The following is a 19,725-nucleotide window of genomic DNA, read 5'->3' on the forward strand; positions in this document are numbered from 1 at the left end:
TTAACCCATAAAGACCCAAACATCAATCACTACTGATCTAAACTGTTTAATACCTGTTGATCCACTAATCCTATTAATCCATGTCAGTAATTGGTGTAAAATACAGTTCTTCATCTTTTCATGGTCATCAGATATGATCCATTTGGACGTTCAGAGGCTCCGTAGTGAACGTGGAAACACCGTCATCTTCTACAGCATTGATTCACCTGTAAAACCCATGGAGTTGGATCAATGACAGTGGATGGACACACTGGGTTTATGTTCAGTTAATGAGATTGGACTGAAAAAGACACTGTTTATTCAGTTTGATCTGTTTCTGATAGAAGAACCATCAACTGTAATCTGAGCTTTAATGAACATCTACATGATCAGTGAATTAAATATACGTAAATATCTGATTTATACTGATAAAATACAAACTACAGAAGATAATGTTATAACAAATGGAGATGAATCTCTTAAGAAAGGTTAGATATGGAGAAAATTCATTTGTGAACTGACATTAAAGTAGTGCTGGGCCTTTATGGGTTAATGAACACTGTTCATTGTTTGGTTTAATATTCTTCATCTTATCATTTCAGATGGTCCATGCTGACTGTCTCATCAGTGTTGTGTCTCAGTGGTTTGGTTCTGGTTCTGACTCGGTCCATGACTCCTGAGTCTATTGGACCTCTGGAATCTGTCAGCGCCGATCACAAGGTGAGCCACGCAACCTCTATTAACAACCACTGTTTACATCAGATCTGTGTCCAGAATGTCACTGTATTTCTGAGGTTGTGATGTTGAGGTTTTGTGTTGACAGGTGAACTGTCTGGTGTGTTTCTGGGGGACAGGGGGTCTGCCGGGGGATAGGGGGTCTACCTACCAGCCTTTTCTCTTGACACCATACACAGACCCCCAGGAACCACAGTAGGCCTACAGTCATGCCCATACGAGGACAAGGACCAGGATCCAAATGACCTTTGACCTCCTGAAGGCATGCTTTTACTGTCTTCACCACTTAAGGGTCAGCCCTTTGAGGTCATGTGACATCACTGTGGCCTGTACTGTCCTCCATAATGTGGCCTGAGGAAGGAGAGGGAGGGAGGGAGCCCCCCCCTCAAAAAAGTGCATCACACATGGACTGGGACAATCCTGCCATTTTCCCTGATGACCGCAGTGGGCAGCTGGTCAGGGACAAATATGTGTTCAGTTATTTTAGTTCATGTGAATGATTTAAGGTAAATATGTCCTGCTGGGGCAGAGGAATTTGTGTTTTTTTTGTTTGTTTTTTTATTTGTTATTCAATTTAAATTGATTTGGCCTGTTTTGATGTTTGTGCTACATGCTGTGTGTATAACGTATGTATACTGTGTGTATAATGTATGTACACTGTGTATTTACTGTGTGTTTACTGTGTGTACTGTGTTGCAGGGAGGCTACTGCATCCATTCATTTGTCTGTTCATTTGTTACGTATGGATTTGTCTTGCATTTCTTTCAGTGTACAGACATGCGGGCTGTATTCTACCTTTAAAAGTGTATTTATTCTTCTGTTCTATCATATGTTTTGGTTCTGTTCTTTCTATCTTGTACAGTCTCTGTGTGACTTCAGTTTTAAAGGAGCTGATGGTTTTACTTGCCTTGATTGATCCTTATTCAATAAAGGAACATCATGTTACTCTTTGTGTATTTATTTTTATATGACATAGTCTATGGGAAACTGTCAGTTACCTAAGTATGAATAATACAGAGACTTAAAGGGTCAATGTAATCAAATTCCTTGGAATAACTATACAAAAGAAGTGAAGATGTTGTAGTGCATGGAGGTGTGGGTGAATACTGACAGAACTAACACAAATCCAATCATCATTATTCAGAAAAGGCCAATACCACTGATCAATAAAGTGTCCTATAGGAAACACACATCAGTTTATGATCAAATTAAAAGTTTTAAAGTTTGGTAACTTAGTCCACTTTAAAACAAAACAATTCATGTTGAGAATTTAAAAAATCGGTTGCCTGTTCATATTCAGAGCTTGATTAAAATATGGGAAATTATTTCTAATTTCAGAGGACGTCATGTGTTCAATAAACCTTCTGTTAGAACAAATATGAACACATTTAGTCTGTGTGTTGGAGGAAATGTTTGGAACAAGTTCAATCCTGAGTTCAAAGACTGTACAACACTATTTTTAAAGCTATGTTTAAATGTCATGAAAATATATGAATGTGAATGTTAATTTTTCCACTCAAACTATTGAATTGTTTAGTTTTTTGTTGTTTCTATTGTTACTAAGCTAAAGGCGTTGGTATCTATTTTATTTTATTTTGTTTGGTGATATGAATGGGGGGGTCAGCAGAATGATCTTAGGCTTCAACCTATTCCTTTACAGACTCTTTAGTTTTTAAACATTGTATCTGCATAAATGTCTAATGTTTGAAATGTCTGAATAAACACAACTGAACTGAACTGATCTAATGATTGCAAAATCATCTAAAATCATCATTTATGTAAAATTATTGAAATTAATAATCACAAATGTTTATATACTGACAGTGGGTCTAGGTACTGTGATTCCATTGTTGGCAGTGGAATAACTACTGGTTTCCATTTGTGGTGACTGTTGACTGAGATGAGGGATGAGATAAAATCAATCCTGGAACTTAGCCTGGTCTGGACCAGGCTAGCTCCACAGACTAAATCTCCATGGTAACTTATATCAAAACATATCCTGCTTTCCCCTATGCTGCTTTTGTGAAACCGGATCATGGATAAGTTGAGCCAGGATAGCCAACATATCCCAGCTTAATCCCTTATCCTAGTTTTGTGAAACAGGCCCCTGGTCCTGCTGATCCCACTGAGAATCAACATGTGAGTCTGTCTGGAGCTTCACACTCACTGGATTTAGTTGATCTCATCAACATTTGGATCAAACCAACAGCTCTGTCCTAACAATGTGTCTCCTCACCATCTGCACTCACAACATATGATACAAAGGTGTTCAATGGACCAGGAATCAACCCTGGACTCTGATCCAGTAACGTCCAGGACCAACTCCCACTACAACAACAGGTTTTCATTGATCAGGTTCAGTGTGATTCTCCTGCCAGTGTCTGAACCATAGACTGAAGAAAAAGACCATGTGACACAGACGGTTCAACAGGACTAACTTTAGGTCAGACATAGAACACCAAGTTAGGACTGACTGAGCTGAAAACCCTGTTGGTGAATCTGGACCAGATCTGAGGTTCACTTGCTGAGTCTCTGAAACATGTTCTGTTTTAAAACATTTCGGTAGAAACATGGAGTCCTCACTTTTCATGGACACACAGCTGGGTCCAGGTCCAGGTCCAGGTCCAGGTCTGTGAACATTGATGGTACAGTGGTTTTAGTGCTGAACTCTGACATTAAACTGTGGTCTTAGTGTGATTCATATCCTACTGCAGAAGAATCCAGTTTCATGTGGACGTTAAAGGAGATGCTGTTCTCTGTCAAATGTTTTCTGACTCTGCTGTGACCTCTGACCTGATGCTCATTAGCGTGGTCCTTTAGTAAAGCCAAAAAATATAGTTCACAATTTTCTGGCTCTGACCCCTAAGATTTGTTCCATTTGACATAAGATGCAGACAGACCAACCTTCATACATTTTAAATATTGTTGAGTGGTTCCTCAATGAGTCTGAATTTTAGCCTCAAAATCATTCAAATGTTATTTCAACCAAGCTGCTTTTATTCTTCCTCAAAGTTTTACAAGTTTGACAAACTGGTAATTTTAAACTGTCTCACTTCTTCTGACACTAAAAATAAAACAGTCACATATGATTTGACAGGTTTGAGATCAGCTGAAGCCCTCACAGGTGGTTCGTTGTTTCCTATGCTAGTTTTCATAGAGTGAACAATTTCTGACTTTATCTCATACAGAATATCTGGGGTAACCATGGCTCAGGAGGTAGAGCAGGATGCCCAATAACTAGAGGGTTGGTGGTTCAGATCCTGCTCTGTGCCGTTGTGTCTTTGATAAACTGCACTTCAACTATGGAGACACTGAACAATTTAAAAATTGTATTGTATTAGGTCCAGATAATGGCAGATATCTGCCATGGATTCCAATGCACTTGACACTGATTTTCAGTTAAAATATTCCACTTTTTCTGAGATCAAGTCCCAAAAAAACTATCATGAGAGCTGTCACTGATTTTTTTTTTTTACAAAAAATGATGAACACTTTAAATTTCAACCCGTTCAAGCTACCTGTAAACTTTTTGATAATCCCATCAAAATTTATAAAATATTTTTTTTCCTGATAGAAATTCATTTCAAGGGGTCAAAGACTTAAAGCTGCCGTATGTAGGATTGTGGCCAAAACTGGTACTGCAATCACATTCAAAATACTGTAGAGCGTGGTATCCTCTCCTCCTCCCCCCAGGCCAGGGGTTGCCAGAGCGTCTACTACTAGCGTTTCCACTAATCCTTGCCACCACATGATAAATTTCATACAAAAAAATCATCACCAGACTTACTATATGTAAGTATAATATATAATAGAACAGGACAAACGTCCTGGCCACTCAAATAAAAGTTTGCGAAGATTCAGGAGATAGGGAAAAGGTAAATGAGCCTTAAGTTTCACTTTTACCTCCGCCAAGTACAAGCCGCACAGATTGCTGCCGTACCCCCCTAACCCCCCCAATCCCCCCCGACCGAACCACAGACAGCAGACAACCCAAACCCCCCTCCCCCTTTCGGATCACGGATTGTTAAAGTAACAACCCCCCCCAAACTGAGCAACGGACGCTGGAGCACCGAGCCCCCCCCCCTTCGGATCACAGATCGCTACCGTACCCTCCCCTACCAAACCAAACCATGGACGGCAGACTACCAACCCCCCCCCCCCCGACCAAACCACAGACACAGGACTACCGAACCCCCCTCCTTTGATTTACACACTTCTACATGAAGAGGTCACTTCCACAGAAAACACTGTACTACAAGGAGCTACCATGGCAAGACACAAGTCCTACACCGGTACCCGGTCCCAGACCGGCAGTCTCTTCACCAGGGCCAGGAGAAGAGACTGCAGCCCAGCCCTGAGAGAACACACGGTCTGGAACCGGGTGATGTGTCAAAATCATCTCCTATACATCTCCTTGTTTTGTTTCTCACTTTGTCACCACATATTTAGGAATAATCAGAGGCCTTTTAGGTTTATTAAGGTCAGACATTTATGATCAGAAATGTTCCAGCTGCAGCTCAGTGGGAACTGGCAACCTGGATGCTGAAAGGCTACTGACTCTGTGATTGGAAGGCAGATGATGGGCGGAGCCTCAGACCAGAACACACAATGTCAACATAAACATCATTTAGGGGCTGACACTGAGCTTTTCAAATGCAAATATTCTAGCTGGACTACTACTGTCAGTGAGATCAGTATTTGAAGTGAACATGATTTCTTAATGTCTGGTGACAGTCAAGGCCATTTTATAATTACTTAGAACATAATTCCTACAAACTGCACCTTTAAAAATGAAACCTTAAAAACTAAGGACCACCCTAATGACCGCTCATATGTGAGGTTCATACAGGAGCACATCAGCCCTGTGTTACAAGTCCTTCAGTGGTTTCCAGTCCAGTTTAGAATTACATTTAAAATCCTCCTTCTTAAATATAAGACCATTAATGGTATGGGCCCTCCTTATTTCACAGATGCTCTGGTACCGTACCATCCTAACAGAACACTTCGCTCTCAGAATGCAGGTCTACTGGTAGTTCCCAGGCTCTGTAAAAGTACAGTAGGAGCTGGAGCCTTTAGTTACCAAGCTCCTGTCGCATGGAATCAGCTTCCAGCTAATATTAAAGAAGAAGACACAGTCTCTCCATTTAAGATCAGACTGAAAACATTCCTCTGTGAAAAAGCTTATGGTCAGGTTAGTTAAAAACAGACTGAACCCACAGTTCAGTCTAAGCTGCACTAGGAGTAATAATACTGGGGGAAGTACAGAGCACTGAGTCCTATCACCTGTTTCTGGTACTACGGACCACTTTAGTCTGTACTTATAATTTACAATATTTAGTTTACTTAGTCTGCTCATCACTATTCACCCTGTGTCCCTTTTCCCCACTCCCCTCTGGGGGAGGGGCTACTGTTTCAGATGTAGCCGCCTGGGGCCCAATGACGACAGGATCTGAGGTGACTCATCTGTGCCCTGTCCTGACCTGTGACCCCAGACCACCTCCCCCACCCTCACCTGCTTGGATGGACCCCCTCATGTGCCCCCACCCTACTGCATCTTTACAGACTGGAACTACATCCACAATGGATGTCCATCAGTCCTGGTCGCATCTATTGCCTGTCCGTCCATGGGAGTGGATCTGTCCTTCATTGTGGTTCTCCCCAACATTTCTCTTTTTCCACTCTGTTTTTGGAGTTTTTCCTTGTTAAGAAGGAGGGTCTAAGGACGGGAGATGCCCAGGACATTATTCCATTTACTTCATTGACTGTTTATTTGACTGTTTATTTTCAACTAATCCTGTCAAAACCTATGAGACAACCTTGTTGTGATACTGGGCTCTACAAATAAAATTGAATTGAATTGACTCAGGGTCCAGGTCTAAGATAAGAATGTGTTAAAGCTGAAACAGATCAGCGGACCCTCAGACCTAAACTCAGACTGAGCTCTAGGAGTCATTTATCTGCACCTTGTATGTTCGTCCACCGAGGGTCACTCAGTGCTGTTCTGATACTGACGTTCACTTACTGAGGCTCACAAACATGTCCTCTTTTAAAAAGCAGTGGGGGATCCATGGAGTTATCGCTCTTCATGGACACACAGCTGGGTCCAGATCCAGGTGCAGGTCCAGGTCTGTGAACATTGATGGTACAGTGGTTTTAGTGCTGAACTCTGACATTGATCTGGTTGATGTTGTACATTGTGTTACATAATTAAACATAACACAGTGAAATCTAACTTTCTGTGACATAGTGTAGTTTAATATAAGTAACAAATTTATGTTGTGTAATTTCATGTCACATTAATCCGACAGTTTTAATTGACTGTTTTACATGAGATTAATATTTTAATACCAAATCTAAACAGTGTCAGCTTTTATTTTGAAAGGTTCACAGGTGTCCTGTTGTGTGTGACTTCTTTTAGACTCAAGAAAAAGATGATGTGATGTCAACGGTTCAACAGGACTAACTTTTAGGTCAGACATAGAGCGCCACGTTAGGACTGACTGAGCTGAAAACCCTGTTGGTGAATCTCGACCAGATCTGATCAGTGGCGGCTGGTGAAATTATTTTTTGGTGGTGCAGCATCCAGGTCAGTTTTCAGCTGCACTATAACCACATATCACCACTAGGATACACCAAAGTACATGCACCACTATTTTAGAATATTAATTTCAATCAAAATAAAACTACACAGTATGTGTTTATCATGTATTTTTATCTGTAAATTTCATCGTCTGTCCTTCAAACATGCACATTTTTCTATGATTCTATTGTTAAAGTCAGACATGTCCTTGACGAGTCTGTTTTCCACTGATAATATGGAAAATGCATTTAGACCAGGGGTGAAGGTAGTACAGGTAGGTCACATGACAGTAAAAAATGGAAAATCAACCTAAGGGCTAGAAAGAAAAAAAAATCCATCTTGTGCCTCCTGCATCTAAACCAGTTGTGTTATAATAATAATAATAATAATAATAATGATAATAATAATAATAATAATAATACATTTTATTTATAGGCACCTTTCTTGGCACACAAGGACACTGTACACTAAACAAGAATAAAACAAGCAGTAAAACAGAGTAAAAAGCAAAAGGCAGGTTAAAAATTGGACAATGCAATTGTGCTCACAAAGAGAAAGCAGCCTTAAACAGATGGGCTTTGGAGAGAGGGAGTGAAGTGTTTATCCACTGATCTATCCAGCCTCTTAGTCATGGCTCAGTAGTTTTACTTATGGACCTATTCATTGATTCCATTTTTGAGGAAGGTCTTGATTCTTTTTGGCATGTGACATTTACTCCTGTGGGTGGGGCCAAGGTTCTCCTGTCTCTTGTATTGGAGGGGGTCTACTGTTCATGTACCATTTATAATGAAAGTCTGTTATGATAAAGGCAGAGCCTTGAGGGCAGATTTTTGACCCAAACCGGAAACACATCAGTTGACTGTTCACTAAATGACAGCGAATATGTTTAAACTACACTTGAATGCAGATTATACACAGTACTCACGGCCTGTATCATGTAGGGCATTAACCAAAAAGTCGGTTTGTTGATGCGTCGATGTCTGTGGCACAAGTCGATGTCACTTTGGAGGAGTCGATTAGTCATGTGTTATTCTCTCTCTCTCTTCCATCACCCAACAGCGCACGTGCCTTCATTCAGCACATGTTGATACTCTAATTTTTCTACATGAAAACGTGGAGCGCAGTGAGCGGTAGTGATGCAGGGATCAGTGGACCCAGGTCGGGTTGATGTGGGTCCAAAAAAATGTCACTTTATTTGCGGGGTAGGTGAAATAATTCCACAAAAGCAGGTTGGGAAAAAAAAAAACCCAACCTGCGCATCATACAAGTCCAAGACTGAAGGAAAAAGACAACTCAGAGTACGATTATTAAATTGATTATGGTCTAGAAAAACTGGGCCAGATCTGCCAAAGGTTTGCGTGTATTAAAACGTGTGCTTTCTCATTGCACACGCAAAAAAATGTACAAACTGATTTACTAACAGTGCGCACTAAGGGTTGTGTCTTTCAAAGGTGCAAAATAGCGCATCTGCATCCAATTAGTGCATTTGACACAAGGAATATGAAATATGGGGCGTTTACACGCAGTTGTACATGTGCTGGGAGGAGAAAATATTAATTTAACACACGTAAAGTGATTTATCAAACCTGAAAGCAATTTGATTCTAGAAACTGCGTTTATATTTAAAGCTATACCGTATGATGTGGCATTTTTACACTTTTCTTTTGTCATCTTAAAATGCTCCTAATAAGCGTGTGTCAAACTAAAATGTAAAAGAAATCCACCAGGTATTGAAACTCAAAAATGTTTAATTCTCATATATTTCCAATAAAAGTCTGACCAATCATTTTAGTCGGTCCGACTGAAGTAATTGGCCGAACCTGACTGAGCCTCCTGTCAATCATCCATTACGGCCGTCCAGCATCCGATCCATTATCTCCGTCTCACATCCGATATGAGTACCACTGAATCTGACGCTTCACTGGCGCTGCTTCTCCTGTCACTGACCACAGTCTACTGTCTAGGATGTGTTTGGATAGAACTGACATGCACATGTGGAAGGGAAAAAACGGATTTATGAACAAAAACGACAACTGAGGGGCACAAACGGGAGTCTGATGAATGAAGGATGGAGATAAAAGTCCGGAAGTCAGCTGTACTGGACTGAACAGGTCTGCATAAAGCTCAGCTTATATGACGGTGGGACTCATACAGGTACATGTACATGGTGTCACACATGTAAGATGGTGTAGGATGATAATTGTATGGACTATGAAACCTCAAAATTCCACGGAAAATTCGCGGAGGCCGCGCGTTCACAGTGCGCGCGCCCATCCCCTGGGCACTGCAGTGAAGACCCTGACCCAGTACTGCACAGACCAGGTCTACTGATGGAACAGGAGCCGCGGGCCCACGGCAGGTGGATGATGCATCTGATTACTGAGGGAGGGGTCCGCGGACACGCCAAAACGGACCGGAACCTCACCTCTGCTTCCTCCTCTGTTTCCATCACGCATCAGGAGAGGAGGAGAGAGGAGGAGAGAGGAGGAGGGGCCTCAGAGCTCAGGCAGAGGGAAGGGGGCGGGGCTTTGGAGGGAGGCGGGTTGTTCATGTTCAAACTTTTACTCAGTGCTGTGAGAAATGCCACATCGGTAGGTATAGCTTTAACATGTCTCATTTTCATTTCAAGAAGACAATGCGCTCTTTTCTCTAACATGCTGCGCGTCTTGGCTGCCGCGGTTTTAACCTTTTCCCACTTTATGTTGTTCACTTAAATTTAAAAGAAAATTCAAGGTGTTAGCCTATGTTTAGTTTGGTTAAATGTCTGAGAAGGACTGTTGAGGCTTGTGACTTAGTTTTTTATTCTGCTCTTTGCATTGTTAATGTTCCAATGAACGTTAATACAAGTTGTTCATTGTTGAACAGCTGTGCATCTGTGGTCTTCCTCCGCTGTCAGTGTGATGACGTCATCATTAGACAAGTCGACTTGACTTCGACTTTATTGACAAATAAGTCGATCTGAAAAAATCTGAAGTCACTAATGCCCTAGTATCATGTATTACTCATTTATTTGAGTATTAATATTTTTGTAAAATTATTTTAAGTGATTCCTTTCGTTGTCTTCTTCATGTGAGACAGGTGGGGCGATGCCCTCTACTGACGAGCCGCCACTGGATCTGAGGTTCACTTACTGAGTCTCTGAAGCACATCCTGTTTTAAAACATATAGGGAGAGACATGGAGTCATCACTCTTCATGGACACACAGCTGGGTCCAGGTCCAGGTCCAGGTCCAGGTCCAGGTCTGTGAACAATGATGGTACAGTGGTTTTAATGCTGAACTCTGACTTTAAACTGTGGTCTTAGTGTGATTCATATCCTACTGCAGAAGAATCCAGTTTCATGTGGACGTTAAAGGAGATGCTGTTCTCTGTCAAATGTTTTCTGACTCTGCTGTGACCTCTGACCTGACGTTCATATGTGAGGACTCAGGGTCCAGGTCTAAGATAAGAATGTGTTAAAGCTGAAAACAGATCAGTGGACCCTCAGACCTAACTCAGACTGAGCTCTGAGTCATTTATCTGCACCTTGTATGTTCGTCCACGAGGGTCACTCAGTGCTGTTCTGATACTGACGTTCACTTACTGAGGATCAGGACATGTCCTCTTCAAAATGCAGTGGGGGTTTCATGGAGTCATCACTTTTCATGGACACACAGCTGGGTCTGGATCCGGATCCAGGTCCAGGTCCTGTGGGGGGTCTGTGGGTGGTCTTCCAGGGAGGGGCTCCCTCCTCTCTGTCCTCACTCTGATCCATTCTGCTGAATCCACATCAGAACACAAACCATCAGTCCAGACCTGAATCCACACTGATTCATCTTTTACATGATAAACAGCAGCTCGATCTACTTTTACTTTGAAAGGTTTGACAGGAAGTGTTAGTGTCCTGTTGTGTCTGACTTTTATCTGTAGACGACGACTGAGGAAGGTCATGAACATGTTGAAGTCGGTTTATTTGACCTAAACAGCAGCTCCTTATCACCTGATCAGATTCTAGTTCATCAATAAATGACTAAACTGTGAATGTGAAAGGTCAAAGGTCAACAGTTATCAGAGTCCAATAAAAACAACGTCATGAACCCAGACTGACTTTAAACATCAGAAACATGTGTAAAGTGTTTCCAGATCAGTTTATTGTCACAGACTCCGATCAAAGCGTCCTGATTGGATTCAAAGAGTCACAGATAAAACTCACCTGTGGACGTCGGACAGAAAAGGGTTTGTGTTCGTCACCGCTGAGCTGTTTCCAGGATCAATCTGAGTCTCACCTGTAAAGACATCAGGTGTCACTGCCTGCAGTGGGTGGAGCTCTGAACCATCACATGACATGCTACTGGATGGTGATTGGCTCGTTTCTTTGGTCGTCACATTGATGCTTTGACACAGTGTAAATGTGCAGCAGAAAACACTGTTTCTGCTTCAAATTAATCATTAATCCATTTCCATCCATACTGATTCATCTATGAATAAATCTGTTATTTACAATACATTACTGAATAATTTCCATAATTTAAATGGGATTTTTTTTCTTAATGTCTGTGACAGCTTTTAGTTGATGATAAATGTACATGTTCAATAAACTAATGTATTTGGGATCCTTCTGGTCCTACATATGTCACTGTAAGACACAGAAAATCATCCAATCACACACAGACAACACAATAAACCTACTGTGATTGGCTCCAGGGTGTGTAAATCTATAATCCTTGGGGGTTAAAATTCTGACAATTATTGACCTTTTGCTAGTTTTGTGTTGAACTGAAGAGTTTAGATAGATTAATGCAGAAAAAACAGACGCCAGATGGTTTTATAGCAGTTTTTTTTCATGTACATTTTTAGTTGGAGGGTTTTCCTAAGTTTTGTGGTGTGTCCACATGACAAAGTTTTATTTTAACTTATTTGATGATTATTTTTGGTGGTTCTGGTCCGAGACCAGGTTCAAGTCTGACCACCGGGTGTGTTGGTTCTGCTGTAGTTCTACTCTCAGACCCACCTAGATGGCCTCCTGGAGCTGATGATGGGACCTGAAGGGAAGGACAAGCACAGAGTATTCTCAAAGTCTAGGAAGAAAATATTGCGGGGATGATGAACGAAGACCATGTGATGATGGTTTCTCAGATTTCCATTAAAATCTGAAGGACTAAACCAGTCCAGAGCAGAGGTCACATGACCAGAGGTCATTGAATCCACTATCAACCAAAACCAGCAGGTTGTGATTCTGAACGGTATTCACTGGTCCAGTGGAGGTGTACATGTGTAATCAAACATTCAAATTGTCCTCCAATACCTTATTAGAGCTCTCTTTTTTCTTTTTCTTTTTTTTTTTTTTTTTTTGAAATTTTGTCTAGTTTTTCGATCTGTTTTTGGTTTTGAAAAATTGCTGTTGTGAAAGTTTACTAAAGATTTAAAAAATGTAATATATGAAGTTCTTTTTTCCATATTTTCCTTTTTTATTCTGTGTATTTAACATACTGTGGTCAGATTTTTATGTGGCTTTTTCCAAAAACTCATTTTTTTTGCGTGTAAAGTTTGGGGCCTGGAGATATTAGGCATTTGATCCGTTACCGTGAAATTAGTCTTTTTAATTTTTTTAATGGTTTTATTGGAAGTGGATAATAAAATTACAGAAAGTAAAGATATTTACACCTATTTTAAGGTATCTTATTCAATTGTTTTCTAAATTATAGATAACTATGTGAACTTTGCATGCGTTTGTCTTTGATCTGTTACTGACAACTATCGTACTTGTACTAAATATTGGACCAAACCATCCTGAGCACATGGTTCCATAACATTTAAGCTAACCAAGTGTACACAAATATGAATGAACACTGATGAAGAACAGGGTGTGTCAGAATTAGTCACATTTATTCCATTTTTTAGAATTTATTAGCTTTATGTAACAAAAACATTGGGCGCATGTCCAACAGAACTTCTGGTTCAAGGGAATTATCTAGACTTTTTAAATCCAGTTTTCTTACAAATGTCCTGACAAGAATACCTAAACTAGACTTTTTAAAGCGGAGTACCCCCTGAAATAGACTTTTTTACAGTGGAGTACCCCCTGAAAGAAACTTTTTACAGCAGAGTACCCCTGAAATAGACGTTTTACAGCGGAATAACCCCAACTCTGGCCTCAGCATTTTTGATTGAAAAAAATGAGTCCAAATGTGTTCCTGTGTCAAAGGTGTCTGTTTATATTTACCAAACTTTGTAAATAAACAATATATATTTAACTGTAGTATATAAAAAATATAATATAATATAATATAATATAATATAATATAATATAATATAAATAAATAAATAAATAAATTTTGTGCCAAATCTAAACTGAAAAATGCCCTCGGTCATTGATAAGAAAAAATAATAAATTGGTCATTAATTAATAAATGAACCATTCATCAACATAAAATAATTTCTTATCTACTCAAATAAACTCATTTTGAATCACATAAAATATAAATGTTCTTCAAATGTTTCCAAAGCTTCAACAAGATGATTGACAATAAAACTATTTGAATGTATTCACTGTGTTTTATATTTCTGCATTAATTCTCATTATTACCTCCGCCAGGAGGCATTGTGATCACTTTGCTTTTTGTGTTTGCATGCGTGTTTGTTTGTTAGCAAGATAACTCAAAAGTTATGGCAGGATTTTCACGAAACTTTTCAGGGATGTTGATACTGGCACAAGGAAGAACTGATTAACTTTGGTGGTGACTGGGGGGGGGGGGGGGGGGGTTCTTTTTTTGGTGGAGGCTGCGCTCTCCGAGTGCTTTTCTTGTTTATTTGTCTTCATGATGGGCTTCTTCCAAGTACCCCTGGGGGTACGGGTACCCCACTGTGGGAACCCTGGATTAGGGGGTTTATGATATGGAAAGTCCAAGTGCAATGAAGTCAAAGTCTGTAGAAAACCTCCCTTTGGGTTCCCTCCTGAGGATCTGACTCAGTGAGGTTCAGGTCCAGCAGAATGCACAAACTGGTCATCTTAGTTAACAATGGCTGATAAAAGAAGAACATCCAGGTACTCCATTTAATGATGTACACGTACTTTGTTCCTTATATCCACATGTTGTGTATAATACAGTTGTAGTTGGAAACTTATGTGTTGTTTTCCTCAACTAAATAGTCGGTGCTTTTGAGACGCTAGTCTGGTTGGGTCTGTTACTTTGTTTTACCCCAAATGAAATTTGAATTATGGCTCATTTTTGCTCCAACACTAACTGGTGTCATAGAAACACATATTAGTTCACATATTAATTGTATTTTATGTGAAGTTTTGTCAAGAATGGGGTATTTTAACCATTGTGGGTTAGGTTAACACATGCCCAGACCCACTGGAAACCTGCCTAGAACCTTTAATGACACTACTGTTCTGTAGGTTTAAGTGTCTGCACTCAACATGAACATGTGGTTTATTTGGAAATCGAGATGTAACGATATGAAAATTTCATATCACGGTTATTGTGACCAAAATTATCACGATTATCATTATTATTGCAGTATTACTGAAAGTTGCGCACAAAATGTTCAAAAGTACTAACTACACACACTTATTTTTGAAAAAAACAAACAAACAAAAAAAAACAAGCAAAACTAGTTGGCACAATGTACTTTCTGTTGCAGAAACATTCAAATATTAACCCTTAGTGGTCTGAGCCTATTTTGGCCGTTTTTCAGTCCTTTGATTTTGCCTCTATATACTATAAACAAATGTTTACTATACCCATGTTTGGGATCTGTTTTTCTGTCTCATCTGTCTATTATTTTTTCACTTTAACCTACTATATCACACAAAAGGACAAAAAACACACAAAATCTATCAAATCCGATTTGAAAATATATATAATTTATTGCATAAACAACACACAGATGCTTAACGAACCTTTTCGAAGACTTTAAGAGTGAATATTGGTTCCAAATATAAAGTATAGTGAATTAAAATTGTAGTAAATTAAAACTATACTCAATATTTGACATAAAAGCAGCTCTTGTACAAAAGCATTTTGTCCGGAAAAGTGCGGTAATCAAACACAGTTTATCACGATAATTAGAATTGAAACGGTAATACTAACCGTTGGTGATTTTACCATGGTTTTATCATTACACCTGTAATTGTTACATCTCTGTTGGACACAACAGCTGATTGGTTTAGATTTGGACACCTGAGGGTGACATCAGAGGTCAAAGGTTCAGTGTGTTGGATCCTCCAATAGGTCCTCATATCTGTGAAATCACTCAGCTGTTCAGAGGAACACAAAACCAGGACAGTGTGTCTGTCAAATACCACAATCTGGGTGTTTTTGGTCACATGATGCTCAAACTGTTGAGTCTGTGCTGTTCATTCAAAGCACATCTGGGATCTGTCTATTACATGTTCCACTGAAATGGACTCAGTCCATATTTGAATCTGGTGTCGTACTCCTTTCATTTTCCAGCTGTTTACAGACCTACTGTAGTCCAGCTCTTTGACCCACACTGATCTCATGAAATCACCTTGTATGTCACTCCAGTTCTTATGGTGTTTGGCTGTTATATGGATGCATTTTTGTCCTTTTGTCTGTTATTCAACACCATCTGATGGGCGTATCAATTTACTCCAAGACCTCCAGTTCACACAACCCTAACCCTCAGTGAGTGGTGTTTGACGCACCATGAACACACATGTGGAAAGTTATAATGGAACAGATAACACACCCATTAACTGCCGATTAAAATTGGTGTGTAGTGGTGTGTCCTGATGTCCTGTTGCTTTGATGCTCAGCCCTGGTTTGAGGATTTGAACTAATTAGTGTTGTAGAAACACATGCCCCCCCCCCACTGTCAGCTAAGTCTGAAGTCATGTAGGGTTGACATGTCCCAGTTGGTCAGATTGTAGAACCCTCCACATGCTCTTAGATCATGGCGTCAGTACCAGCTGGTCATCCCCACACCCACCTCAACACTAGAGGGGGCGGAGCCTGTAAGCAGTGCCCCCAGGACTATGGATGACATTTCCAATCACTTTTCCCTTTAATTCTGTTCAGTCTTTCCTAAAGCAGCTGCAGACCTTATGTTTCCTCAGGCTTTGAATGAGCTGTGGGTTTTCAGACCATGTTCTTCAGTTTTTTATGCCTGTGGACACAGCTGTGTGTCTGTGTTTGTCTGTGGATCCTTCTTCTATTTGACTCAAAAGCACTTTGTGAATTCTTTCTGTGAAAAGTTCCATATAAATAAACTTTTCTTACTCTGATGGATGTGGGACAGTGAGTCCCACCCCTCCCTTACGGTGGTTCAGCTGGTCCACAACCACCTGAGGCTCACGAAGTGGGTCACTGTGCAGAAACGTCAACCCTCCTCTTTTTAACGTCTGTTTCTGTGGCCCAGCATGAAGTCAAGGCACTGAGGATTCACTTCCCCACTTTTGAATCTAATGACTGTTGATTTTCTCTGTACTTTTACTGATGGTAAAGTTACCAGTTCAAACACACAGTCCAGTCTAATCCTAATAGTCCAGAGGAGTTTTACGGACCAGTGAGGAGAAAAACCCGGACCTCAGTAACATCATCAACAACAACAACACTGAGTTCAACCCTGAGTTTCATCATCAGCTTTACTCTGAGGTTGGTCTCATCACGTCACTCAGACGGACTCCAACACATGGATTAAAGCTATCCAGTTTTACTGTTCTACTGAAGTAAAGACACCCACAGTGAAGGAGGTGAGAGTCAGACAGGTCCAACATTACCTTCATGGAGAGATGGCAGAGACTAACAGCTGCTGCCGTTTGGAGAGGAAGTAGAAAAGAAGCCCAACATGAAGTGGATGAGCGGAGGAGGAGTCAGAACAGAGAACATGTTTACAACAGTTTCTACTGTCGTTACGTCATGGATGATAGGAAACATTATCTGGGTCCAACTTTTACCTCCAGTTCTATCACATTAGAACCCAAACTGGATCCCACTGACTTTGGGATGAATCCTTCAGTAGGACAGATCTTCAGTATTTTTTCATATTCTTCTTCCGTCCTTATGTCAGCAGGCCCTCAGATGAAACCTCAGTAATGAGGACAGAACCAGGGCTGTGCAGACAGCTATCAAGGGGCAGGGGCTAAACTTCCAAAAAGGGCACATGAAAACGAAATAACCACCAATTACATAGGATTTTGAATGGGTGTGAATGGTGTGCCTAATGCCCATGAATAGTATGTAATGTTATTCCCTTATATTGTGCTTACCTGTAGTACTTTTTTTCACCAGTTGGTAAGGGATCCGCTACTTTAGCAGCTTTAAGTAGCTCCTTTCTTTTTTTTTTTTTGTTAATGTGTCTTTGTTTGCGAGGCATCTTCAAACTAAATAAAAAAACAATAAAATATATAAGGAAATACAACAAATCACCCACATTACACACGTGCATGTCAAGTTATTTTATTATTCATGAGTGAATGTAAGGGGTGAGGTGAGCGGCTGGTGGTTGGGCAGATGTGGCTACAACAGTAGTTTGCTACCAGTGGTGTATGGAATGAATACAAAATCCAATGAAAAGTGTCACTGAGTTTCCAAAAAGATAGATAATACTACTGCTACATCTTCATCATCATCATTAATTATTACTATATTCATTATATTCATTTCAGTATTATCATTATTAGTATCATTATCAGATATTATCAGAGGAGAGAGGAAGATGAGAGAACGCTTTTTTTTTTAACACTCCCTTTTAAGCTGTGATTTGTAAAACAATATAACGCTACACTTTGTGCCCGCGACAATAAGTCCTTGCAGAAACATGTCGTTAGGGCACGTCAAGGAGAGCATTCTAGTTTTTTCAGTAAGTTTTAGAGAGCATATTACAACATCGTAATGTTTGTTTTAAGTTGCATCTCTGTGAAATAAACAAAGATATAGTGCACTGTTAATTCCCATGTCCACCATATCTAATATAAGACTATTACACGCATTTTAAAGTGGAAACATTATCTTTGTGAGTTTTATGTGGACAGTGTACTAATTTAATTTCCTTATTTTAATTTAATAGTGGTTCTGCTTCTTTGTCTTGAATCATATTTTGGGTATATAAGAATTTGTGTTCATGTACAGTCTATTTCCTGTGAATATCAATGTTCCTATTTCACATATTGGCCGGTATATCAGTTAACAGGAAATAGATCAGATATCAGCTTTTTTTAAATCCCAAAATCAGTAACAGGCCCCAAAATCCCACATCGGTTGGGCTCTAGTGAAGACAAACACCAGACTGAAAGCTGTGTTTTTTGTGTCTTCAGAGTAAAGAAGTGTGTTCTTCGGTGTGTGTGGTTCGGTGCCTGCACCGCATCCTGCTAAAAGACCCTCCAGCGTATTGTGAGAGCAGCTGAGAAGATCATTGGAGCCCCTGTCCCCTCCCTTCAGGACATCTATAACACCCGCCTCACCCGGAAAGCCGTCCACATCATAAAGGACCCCACCCACCCGTCTCACAGCCTCTTCAGCCTCCTGCCATCAGGGAGGAGACTGTGGAGCCTCAGGGCTAAGACCAGCAGACTGAAAGACAGCTTTTTCCACCAGGCTATCAGAATGCTGAACTCCCTCCCTGCTCCACCCCCCCTCACACACTCAAACTCTTGACTCTAACACCCCCCTCCAAACCATCGCCACTTTAGTGCAAGTGATGCACATACGCACCTTGATTGTTCTTTTGTTACTCCTCTGCTACACTCCTTTATGTGTACCTTTTACACTCTTCTATGTTATTTGCACTTTGCACTTTTCTATGTTATTTGCACTCTATGTTTACTTGCACTGTGGGGCCTTAGAGTCCAGTAATTTCAGCTCTCTCTGTATATAATGTACATGGCAGAACTGACAATAAAGATGACTTTGACTTGAGTTGACTTTGACTTGACTAAACATCTCCTTTCTTTGGGATTCATTCAGTGTGGACAAAGGAAACGTATTGGCATTTTGAAAGGGCTTAACAGAAACAGTGAAGACCTTTGGGGGCATTGGATGGGGTTTGTCTTGACTGTTTTTGGCTGGAAAGGGGGCAAACGGCTGAAGCGACAACAGCACCACCCTCTCCGTCTCGTGTCTTTCTTTCCACGCATCCAGACTTTTGGTCCCTGTCTCCATGGCACTCTCTGAGTTTTGGAGGGAATAAATGTATCTTTTTCTCCTGTTGATGGGTGAAGCAGCAGCGCCCTAGAGCTGACAACACCAGGATCTTCAAACTAATGTAAAGTAACAGATTGTAAGTCTGTTAATATGTGCAGCAGTTTTATTTTGGCTTCTTCTCTTCTTCTGGTGCAGCCTGCACTTCTGTGGTTAGATCACTTCCTGTCTGTGTCTAACTTCACACTTTAAGAACACAGAGAATACTAGAGACGAATACAACGAGAACGGTTTGAAATGGTAACAATGCTTTGGATGACTTTCAGACACTCGCAAATAGAAAGG

At 40.4% G+C, this 19,725-nt stretch overlaps 4 protein-coding genes and 1 pseudogene across 16 annotated transcripts in view; 2 read left to right on the forward strand and 3 right to left on the reverse strand.

Moving 5' to 3' along the window:
• LOC115435836 (uncharacterized) overlaps nt 1–19,725 on the reverse strand; it is a 1,131,008-nt gene that overhangs the window by 392,986 nt on the left and 718,297 nt on the right. The window lies entirely within an intron of this gene.
• The window catches only part of LOC115436331 (zinc finger protein 658B-like), a 763,626-nt gene that overhangs the window by 158,086 nt on the left and 585,815 nt on the right, over nt 1–19,725 (forward strand). The gene's annotated exons all lie outside the window — the stretch shown is intronic.
• Nucleotides 1–19,725, reverse strand: part of LOC115436291 (zinc finger protein 239-like) — an 887,505-nt gene that overhangs the window by 116,921 nt on the left and 750,859 nt on the right. The gene's annotated exons all lie outside the window — the stretch shown is intronic.
• The window catches only part of LOC115436250 (zinc finger protein 850-like), a 194,820-nt pseudogene that overhangs the window by 84,475 nt on the left and 90,620 nt on the right, over nt 1–19,725 (forward strand).
• LOC115436328 (B box and SPRY domain-containing protein-like) lies at nt 171–12,238 on the reverse strand. Its single transcript, XM_030159174.1, has 5 exons — nt 11,487–12,238; nt 10,963–11,052; nt 10,426–10,536; nt 6,737–6,841; nt 171–206 (listed from the first exon to the last, which is right to left on the reverse strand). Exons 1-5 carry the CDS (start codon nt 11,618–11,620, stop codon nt 203–205), a joined length of 444 nt encoding a protein of 147 aa, XP_030015034.1. The 5' UTR covers nt 11,621–12,238; the 3' UTR covers nt 171–202.

The sequence above is a fragment of the Sphaeramia orbicularis genome, chromosome 16 (genome assembly GCF_902148855.1).
Source record: "Sphaeramia orbicularis chromosome 16, fSphaOr1.1, whole genome shotgun sequence".
NCBI lineage: Eukaryota > Metazoa > Chordata > Actinopteri > Kurtiformes > Apogonidae > Sphaeramia > Sphaeramia orbicularis.

Excerpts from the sequence above, each read along its gene's own strand:
- LOC115436328 (XM_030159174.1), bottom strand. The coding sequence starts at position 11,620 with ATGTCATGTGATGGTTCAGAGCTCCACCCACTGCAGGCAGTGACACCT. Across the intron at positions 11,053-11,486 it reads TTTCTGTCCGACGTCCACAG|CAGAATGGATCAGAGTGAGG; the intron begins GTGAGTTTTATC and ends ATGTGGATTCAG. Across the intron at positions 6,842-10,425 it reads GGATGTGCTTCAGAGACTCA|ACCTGGACCTGCACCTGGAT; the intron begins GTAAGTGAACCT and ends CAATGTTCACAG.